We start from the raw sequence: 10,022 nt of genomic DNA, 5'->3' as shown, positions 1-10,022 counted from the left end.
GGGCAGCCCCCAGTATAAGCTGGCTTGGCTCGGGTGTGGCCAGTGGAAAATCACCACCCGTGCCATGCAAGGGCAGCCCCCAGTATAAGCTGGCTTGGCTCGGGTGTGGCCAGTGGAAAATCACCCGTGTCCAGGTAGTCCCCCATGAGCTGGCTTGGCTCGGGTGTGGCCAGTGGAAAAGCACCACCCGTGCCGTCCCAGAGTAGCCCCCCATGAGCTGCAAGTCTCGTCACTGTACGGGTTACGAGGGGGCGCTCAGAGCCCCGGGGATCTGATCCAAAAGTCGAACACAACCACCACAACAACCACAACCACCACAACCATCACCACCACAACCATCACCACCACCACTACAACAACCACCACCACAACCACCACAACCATCACCACAACCCAACCACCACAACAACAACAACCACCACCACAACCACCACAACCACCACCAAGACCACCATAACCACCACGACCATCACCACCACTACAACCACCACAACCATGACCACCACAACCATCACCACCACTACAACAACCACGACCACCACCACAACTCCACCACCACCAAGACCACCACAACCATCACCACCACTACAACCACCACCACAACCATCACCACCACTACAACCACCACCACAACCATCACCACCACCACTACAACAACCACCACCACCACTACAACCACCACGACCACCACTACCACCACCAATCTAAACGGGAACTTCATCATCATCGTTGTTGTTGTTGTTGTGTTGTTGTTGTCGTCTTTGGTACCGGATGGAGAAATCCGACAATCTGTAAAGCTCTTCTCTATTCCGTCGCAGAATGGTTCAGTAAAGTGGGTAGGAGTGGAAAGTGATGGTGAGAGAGAGAGAGAGACGCAGACTCCAAATATACAGCAGGGGTAGGGTTCGAACCCAGGACCTCCTGCGTACCAGGCGAGGTAGTCAACATCTCCCAGGGATAGAACCCACGACCTCCTGTAGACCAGGCGAGGTAGTCAACATCTCCCAGGGATAGAACCCACGACCTCTTGTATACCAGGCGAGGTAGTCAACATCTCCCAGGGATAGAACCCACGACCTCCTGTAGACCAGGCGAGGTAGTCAACATCTCCCAGGGATAGAACCCACGACCTCCTGTAGACCAGGCGAGGTAGTCAACATCTCCCAGCGATAGAACCCACGACCACCTGTAGACCAGGCGAGGTAGTCAACATCTCCCAGGGATAGAACCCACGACCTCCTGTATACCAGGCGAGGTACTCAACATCTCCCAGGGATATAACCCACGACCTCCTGTAGACCAGGCGAGGTAGTCAACATCTCCCAGGGATAGAACCCACGACCTCCTGTAGACCAGGCGAGGTAGTCAACATCTCCCAGGGATAGAACCCACGACCTCCTGCGGACCAGGCGAGGTAGTCAACATCTCCCAGGAATAGAACCCACGACCACCTGTAGCCCAGGCGAGGTAGTCAACATCTCCCAGGGATAGTACCCACGACCTCCTGTAGACCAGGTGAGGTAGTCAACATCTCCCAGGGATAGAACCCACGACCTCCTGTAGACCAGGCGAGGTAGTCAACATCTCCCAGGGATAGAACCCACGACCTCCTGTACACCAGGCGAGGTAGTCAACATCTCCCAGGGATAGAACCCACGACCTCCAGTAGACCAGGCGAGGTAGTCAGCATCTCCCTGGGGTGGAACCCACGACCTGTAGACCAGGCGAGGTTGTCAACATCTCCCAGGGATATAACCCACGACCTCCAGTATACCAGGCGAGGTAGTCAACATCACCCAGGGATCGAACCCACGACCTCCTGTAGACCGGGCGAGGTAGTCAACATCTCCCAGGGGTAGAACCCACGACCTCCTGTATACCAGGCGAGGTAGTCAACATCTCCCAGGGATAGAACCCACGACCTCCTGTATACCAGGCGAGGTAGTCAACATCTCCCTGGGGTAGAACCCACGACCTGTATACCAGGCGATGTTGTCAACATCTCATAGCCACAATGATGATGGTGAGAGACGCAGGACACGGGAAGGAGACACGTGGGAGACACGAAGGAGACACGTGGAGGAGGGAGACACGTGGTGGGAGACACGGGAAGGAGGGAGACACGGGAAGGAGACACGAGGAGGGAGACACGTGGAGGCGGGAGACACGTGGGAGACACGAAGGAGACGCATGGTGGAGGGAGACACGTGGTGGGAGACACGGGGAGGGGGGAGACACGGGAAGGAGGGAGACACGGGAAGGACACACGAGGAGGGAGACACGTGGGAGACACGTGGAGGAGGGAGACACGAGGAGGGAGACACGTGGGAGACACGTGGAGGAGGGAGACACGTGGTGGGAGACACGTGGAGGAGGGAGACACGTGGGAGACACGAAGGAGACACGTGGTGGAGGGAGACACGGGGATGAGGGAGACACGTGGAGGAGGGAGACACGGGGTGGAAGGAGACACGTGGAGGAGGGAGACACGGGGATGAGGGAGACACGAGGAGGGAGACACGTGGAGGAGGGAGACACGTGGTGGGAAACACGGGAAGGAGGGAGACACGGGAAGGAGACACGAGGAGGGAGACACGTGGGAGACACGTGGAGGAGGGAGACACGTGGTGGGAGACACGGGGTGGAGGGAGACACGAGGGAGGGAGACACGAAGGAGACACGTGGAAGAGGGAGACACGTGGTGGGAGACACGGGGAGGAGGGAGACACGTGGTGGGAGACAAGAAAGGAGACACGTGGTGGAGGGAGACACGTGGTGGGAGACACGAAGGAGACACGTGGAGGAGGGAGACACGGGGTGGAGGGAGACACGTGGAGGAGGGAGACACGGGGTGGAAGGAGACACGTGGAGGAGGGAGACACGGGGATGAGGGAGACACGAGGAGGGAGACACGTGGGAGACACGTGGTGGAGGGAGACACGTGGTGGGAGACACGTGGAGGAGGGAGACACGTGGGAGACACGAAGGAGACACGTGGTGGAGGGAGACACGGGGATGAGGGAGACAGGTGGAGGAGGGAGACACGTGGGAGACACGTGGAGGAGGGAGACACGGGGATGAGGGAGACACGTGGGAGACACGTGGAGGAGGGAGACACGAGGGAAACACGAGGGAGACACGTGGAGGAGGGAGACACGTGGAGGAGGGAGACACGTGGAGGGAGACACGAAGGAGACACGTGGTGGAGGGAGACACGGGGATGAAGGAGACACGAGGGAGACACGTGGGAGACACGTGGAGGAGGGAGACACGGGGATGAGGGAGACACGGGGTGGATGGAGACACGGGGTGGAGGGAGACAGGTGGAGGAGGGAGACAGGTGGAGGAGGGAGACACGTGGGAGACACGAGGGAGTGAGACACGAAGGAGACACGTGGAGGAGGGAGACACGAGGAGGGAGACACGAAGGAGACACGTGGTGGAGGGAGACGGGGATGAGGGAGAAAGTGGTGGAGGGAGACACGAGGAGGGAGACACGAAGGAGACACGTGGAGGTGGGAGACACGTGGTGGGAGACACGTGGTGGGAGACACGTGGGAGACACGAGGGAGACACCTGGAGGTGGGAGACACGTGGAGGTGGGAGACACGTGGTGGTGGGAGACACGTGGGAGACACGAAAGAGACACGTGGGAGACACGTGGTGAAGGGAGACACGTGGTGAAGGGACACACGTGGTGGAGGGAGACACGTGGTGGAGGGAGACAGGTGGTGGAGGGAGACACGAGGAGGGAGGCACGTGGGAGACACGTGGTGGAGGGAGACACGAGGAGGGAGACACGTGGTGGAGGGAGACACGGGGATGAGGGAGACACGTGGAGGAGGGAGACACGTGGGAGACACGAAGGAGACACGTGGAGGAGGGAGACACGAGGAGGGAGACACGTGGTGGTGGAAGACACGAAGGAGACACGTGGAGGGAGACACGTGGTGGAGGGAGACACGTGGTGGGAGACACGTGGTGGTGGGAGACACGAGGAGGGAGACACGGGAAGGAGGGAGACACGGGAAGGAGACACGTGGGAGACACGAAGGAGACACGTGGAGGAGGGAGACACGTGGAGGAGGGAGACACGTGGTGGGAGACACGGGAAGGAGGGAGACACGGGAAGGAGACACGAGGAGGGAGACACGTGGGAGGCACGTGGGAGACACGAAGGAGACACGTGGAGGAGGGAGACACGTGGAGGAGGGAGACACGTGGTGGGAGACACGGGAAGGAGGGAGACACGGGAAGGAGACACGAGGAGAGAGACACGTGGGAGACACGTGGAGGAGGGAGACACGTGGTGGGAGACACGGGGTGGAGGGAGACACGAGGGAGGGAGACACGAAGGAGACACGTGGAGGAGGGAGACACGGGGTGGAAGGAGACACGTGGAGGAGGGAGACACGTGGTGGGAGACACGGGGAGGAGGGAGACACGTGGTGGGAGACACGAAGGAGACACGTGGAGGAGGGAGACACGGGGTGGAAGGAGACACGTGGTGGGAGACACGTGGTGGAGGGAGACACGTGGTGGGAGATACGAAGGAGACACGTGGAGGAGGGAGACACGGGGTGGAGGGAGACACGTGGAGGAGGGAGACACGGGGTGGAAGGAGACACGTGGAGGAGGGAGACACGGTGATGAGGGAGACATGAGGAGGGAGACACGTGGGAGACACGTGGTGGAGGGAGACACGAGGAGGGAGACACGTGGGAGACACGTGGATGAGGGAGACACGAGGAGGGAGGCACGTGGGAGACACGTGGTGGAGGGAGACACGAGGAGGGAGACACGTGGGAGACACGTGGAGGAGGGAGACACGGGGATGAGGGAGACACGAGGAGGGAGGCACGTGGGAGACACGTGGTGGAGGGAGACACGAGGAGGGAGACACGTGGGAGACACGAAGGAGACACGTGGAGGAGGGAGACACGTGGTGGAGGGAGACACGAGGAGGGAGACACGTGGGAGACACGTGGTGGAGGGAGACACGGGGATGAGGGAGACACGTGGAGGAGGGAGACACGTGGGAGACACGAAGGAGACACGTGGAGGAGGGAGACACGTGGAGGAGGGAGACACGAGGAGCGAGACACGTGGTGGTGGGAGACACGAAGGAGACACGTGGAGGGAGACACGTGGTGGAGGGAGACACGTGGTGGGAGACACGTGGTGGTGGGAGACACGAGGAGGGAGACACGAAGGAGACACGTGGAGGAGGGAGACACGTGGGAGACACGGGGATGAGGGAGACACGGGGTGGAGGGAGACACGAGGATGAGGGAGACAGGTGGAGGAGGGAGACACGTGGGAGACACGAAGGAGACACGTGGAAGAGGGAGACACGGGGATGAGGGAGAGACGTGGGAGACACGTGGAGGAGGGAGACACGTGGAGGAGGGAGACACGAAGGAGACACGTGGTGGAGGGAGACACGGGGATGAGGGAGACACGAAGGAGACACGTGGGAGACACGTGGAGCAGGGAGACACGTGGTGGAGGGAGACACGGGGTGGAGGGAGACAGGTGGAGGAGGGAGACACGTGGGAGACACGAAGGAGACACGTGGTGGAGGGAGACACGTGGAGGAGGGAGACACGAGGGAGGGAGACACGAAGGAGACACGTGGAGGAGGGAGACACGAGGAGGGAGACACGTGGTGGAGGGAGACACGAAGGAGACACGTGGAGGAGGGAGACACGAGGAGGGAGACACGTGGTGGAGGGAGACACGAGGGAGGGAGACACGAAGGAGACACGTGGAGGAGGGAGACACAAGGAGGGAGACACGTGGTGGAGGGAGACACGAAGGAGACACGTGGTGGAGGGAGACGGGGATGAGGGAGAAAGTGGTGGAGGGAGACACGAGGAGGGAGACACGAGGAGGGAGACACGAAAGAGACACGTGGAGGTGGGAGACACGTGGTGGGAGACACGTGGGAGACACGAGGGAGACACGTGGAGGTGGGAGACACGTGGTGGTGGGAGACACGTGGGAGACACGAAAGAGACACGTGGGAGACACGTGGTGAAGGGAGACACGTGGGAGACACGTGGTGAAGGGAGACACGTGGTGAAGGGAGACACGTGGTGGAGGGAGACACGTGGTGAAGGGAGACACGAGGGAGACACGTGGGAGACACGAGGCAGACACGTGGTGAAGGGAGACACGTGGTGAAGGGAGACACGTGGTGAAGGGAGACATGAGGGAGACACGAAGGAGACACGTGGGAGACACGAAGGAGACACGAAGGAGACACGAGGGAGACACGAAGGAGACACGAAGGAGACACGTGGGAGACACGAAGGAGACACGTGGAGAAGGGAGACACGTGGTGAAAAGAGACACGTGGGAGACACGTCGAGGAGGGAGACACGAGGGAGACACGTGGGAGACACGTGGTGGAGGGAGACACGTGGTGAAGGGAGACACGTGGTGAAGGGAGACATGAGGGAGACACGAAGGAGACACGTGGGAGACACGAAGGAGACACGAGGGAGACACGGAGACACGAGGGAGACACGAAGGAGACACGAAGGAGACACGTGGAAAAGGGAGACACGTGGTGAAGGGAGACACGTGGGAGACACGTGGAGGAGGGAGACACGTGGTGAAGGGAGACACGTGGGAGACACGAAGGAGACACGTGGTGGAGGGAGACACGTGGGTGGACGACGCAGCAGCAGCAGCAGCCGCGGGTGGGCGAGGGATACGGACAGGCGGATCGCCCAGCGGCATGGAAGAGTAGGCCAATGACAGCTGCAAGAGTCGGCCAATGACGCACGACTCGAGGGCCGTGTACATTAGCCCTGGCCCGTGTGTGTGGTGGTGGTGGTGTTGTTGTTTTACATGTTACTCTGTAGAACCTCCTGGTGACTGTGTAGGAACCTCCTGGTTACTCTGTAGGTACCTGGTGACTGTGTAGGAACCTCCTGGTGACTGTGTAGGAACCTCCTGGTTACTGTGTAGGTACCTGGTGACTGTGTAGGAACCTCCTGGTTACTGTGTAGGAACCTCCTGGTGACTGTGTAGGAACCTCCTGGTTACTCACAGTCAGGAACCTCCTGTTGACTGTGTAGGAACCTCCTGGTGACTGTGTAGGACCCTCCTGGTTACTGTGTAGGAACCTCCTGGTTACTGTGTAGGTACCTCCTGGTTACTGTGTAGGAACCTCCTGGTGACTGTGTAGGAACCTCCTGGTTACTGTGTAGGTACCTCCTGGTTACTGTGTAGGTGCCTCCTGGTTACTCACAGTCAGGAACCTCCTGGTGACTGTGTAGGTACCTCCTGGTGACTGTGTAGGTACATCCTGGTTACTCACAGTCAGGAACCTCCTGGTTACTGTGTAGGAACCTCCTGGTTACTGTGTAGGAACCTCCTGGTGACTGTGTAGGAACCTCCTGGTGACTGTGTAGGAACCTCCTGGTTACTCACAGTCAGGAACCTCCTGGTTACTGTGTAGGAACCTCCCGGTGACTGTGTAGGAACCTCCTGGTGACTGTGTAGGAACCTCCTGGTGACTGTGTAGGAACCTCCTGGTTACTGTGTAGGTACCTCCTGGTTACTGTGTAGGTACCTCCTGGTTACTGTGTAGGAACCTCCTGGTTACTGTGTAGGAACCTCCTGGTTACTGTGTAGGTACCTCCTGGTTACTGTGTAGGAACCTCCTGGTGACTGTGTAGAACCTCCTGGTGACTGTGTAGGAACCTCCTGGTGACTGTGTAGGAACCTCCTGGTTACTGTGTAGGTACCTCCTGGTTACTGTGTAGGTACCTCCTGGTGACTGTGTAGGAACCTCCTGGTGACTGTGTAGGTACCTCCTGGTTACTGTGTAGGTACCTCCTGGTTACTGTGTAGGTACCTCCTGGTGACTGTGTAGGTACCTCCTGGTTACTGTGTAGGAACCTCCTGGTTACTGTGTAGGAACCTCCTGGTGACTGTGTAGAACCTCCTGGTTACTGTGTAGGAACCTCCTGGTTACTGTGTAGGAACCTCCTGGTTACTGTGTAGGAACCTCCTGGTGACTGTGTAGGTACCTCCTGGTTACTGTGTAGGAACCTCCTGGTTACTGTGTAGGAACCTCCTGGTGACTGTGTAGGTACCTCCTGGTGACTGTGTAGGTACCTCCTGGTTACTGTGTAGGTACCTCCTGGTTACTGTGTAGGTACCTCCTGGTGACTGTGTAGGTACCTCCTGGTTACTGTGTAGGTACCTACTGGTTACTGTGTAGGAACCTCCTGGTGACTGTGTAGGTACCTCCTGGTTACTGTGTAGAACCTCCTGGTTACTGTGTAGGTACCTGGTTCCTGTGTAGAACCTCCTGGTTACTGTGTAGGTACCTCCTGGTGACTGTGTAGGTACCTCCTGGTTACTGTGTAGGAACCTCCTGGTGACTGTGTAGGAACCTCCTGGTGACTGTGTAGGAACCTCCTGGTTACTGTGTAGGTACCTCCTGGTTACTGTGTAGGTACCTCCTGGTGACTGTGTAGGAACCTCCTGGTGACTGTGTAGGTACCTCCTGGTTACTGTGTAGAACCTCCTGGTTACTGTGTAGGTACCTCCTGGTGACTGTGTAGGTACCTCCTGGTTACTGTGTAGGAACCTCCTGGTTACTGTGTAGGAACCTCCTGGTGACTGTGTAGGTACCTCCTGGTTACTGTGTAGGAACCTCCTGGTTACTGTGTAGGAACCTCCTGGTGACTGTGTAGGTACCTCTTGGTGACTGTGTAGGTACCTCCTGGTTACTGTGTAGGTACCTCCTGGTTACTGTGTAGGTACCTCCTGGTGACTGTGTAGGTACCTCCTGGTTACTGTGTAGGTACCTCTTGGTTACTGTGTAGGAACCTCCTGGTGACTGTGTAGGTACCTCCTGGTTACTGTGTAGAACCTCCTGGTTACTGTGTAGGTACCTGGTTACTGTGTAGAACCTCCTGGTTACTGTGTAGGAACCTCCTGGTGACTGTGTGGGTACCTCCTGGTTACTGTGTAGGAACCTCCTGGTGACTGTGTAGGAACCTCCTGATTACTGTGTAGGAACCTCCTGGTTACTGTGTAGGTACCTCCTGGTTACTGTGTAGGTACCTCCTGGTGACTGTGTAGGAACCTCCTGGTGACTGTGTAGGTACCTCCTGGTTACTGTGTAGAACCTCCTGGTTACTGTGTAGGAACCTCCTGGTGACTGTGTAGGAACCTCCTGGTGACTGTGTAGGAACCTCCTGGTGACTGTGTAGGTACCTCCTGGTTACTGTGTAGAACCTCCTGGTTACTGTGTAGGAACCTCCTGGTTACTGTGTAGAACCTCCTGGTGACTGTGTAGGATCCTCCTGGTTACTGTGTAGGTACCTCCTGGTTACTGTGTAGGTACCTCCTGGTTACTGTGCAGGAACCTCCTGGTGACTGTGTAGGAACCTCCTGGTTACTGTGTAGGAACCTCCTGGTTACTCACAGTCAGGAACCTCCTGGTGACTGTGTAGGAACCTCCTGGTTACTGTGTAGGTACCTGGTTACTGTGTAGGTACCTGGTTCCTGTGTAGAACCTCCTGGTTACTGTGTAGGTACCTCCTGGTTACTGTGTAGGTACCTCCTGGTTACTGTGTAGGTACCTCCTGGTTACTGTGTAGGAACCTCTTGGTTACTGTGTAGGAACCTCCTGGTGACTGTGTAGGAACCTCCTGGTGACTGTGTAGGTACCTCCTGGTGACTGTGTAGGTACCTCCTGGTTACCGTGTAGGAACCTCCTGGTTACTGTGTAGGTACCTCCTGGTTACTGTGTAGGAACCTCCTGGTTACCGTGTAGGAACCTCCTGGTTACTCACAGTCAGGAACATCCTGATGACTGTGTAGGTACCTCCTGGTTACTCACAGTCAGGAACCTCCTGGTTACTGTGTAGGAACCTCCTGGTGACTGTGTAGGAACCTCCTGGTGACTGTGTAGGAACCTCCTGGTTACTGTGTAGGAACCTCCTGGTGACTGTGTAAGAACCTCCTGGTGACTGTGTAGGTACCTCCTGGTT

At 57.8% G+C, this 10,022-nt stretch overlaps 1 protein-coding gene across 3 annotated transcripts in view; it reads left to right on the top strand.

The window, feature by feature from the left end:
* Window positions 1-9,450, top strand: part of LOC142906739 (uncharacterized) — a 10,059-nt gene extending 609 nt beyond the window's left edge. The window contains exons 1-2 of one of the 3 annotated variants that reach the window (XM_076055145.1): window positions 1-7,289; window positions 7,626-9,450. The exon at window positions 1-7,289 is cut by the window's left edge and continues 609 nt beyond it. In XM_076055145.1, the coding sequence (XP_075911260.1) occupies window positions 3,297-4,664 (1,368 nt within the window). In that variant the 5' untranslated portion in view covers window positions 1-3,296 and the 3' untranslated portion in view covers window positions 4,665-7,289; window positions 7,626-9,450. The other 2 variants (XM_076055143.1, XM_076055144.1) reach the window with 2 other exon arrangements.
* The last annotated feature ends 572 nt before the right edge of the window (window positions 9,451-10,022 follow it).

This window comes from Petromyzon marinus, chromosome 69 (genome assembly GCF_048934315.1).
Source record: "Petromyzon marinus isolate PM22_M1 ecotype Great Lakes invasive population chromosome 69, UKy_Petmar_22M1.pri1.0, whole genome shotgun sequence".
NCBI lineage: Eukaryota > Metazoa > Chordata > Hyperoartia > Petromyzontiformes > Petromyzontidae > Petromyzon > Petromyzon marinus.
The sequence above is the reverse complement of the archived record's forward strand: the minus strand, read 5'-3'. Positions and strand labels throughout refer to the sequence as shown.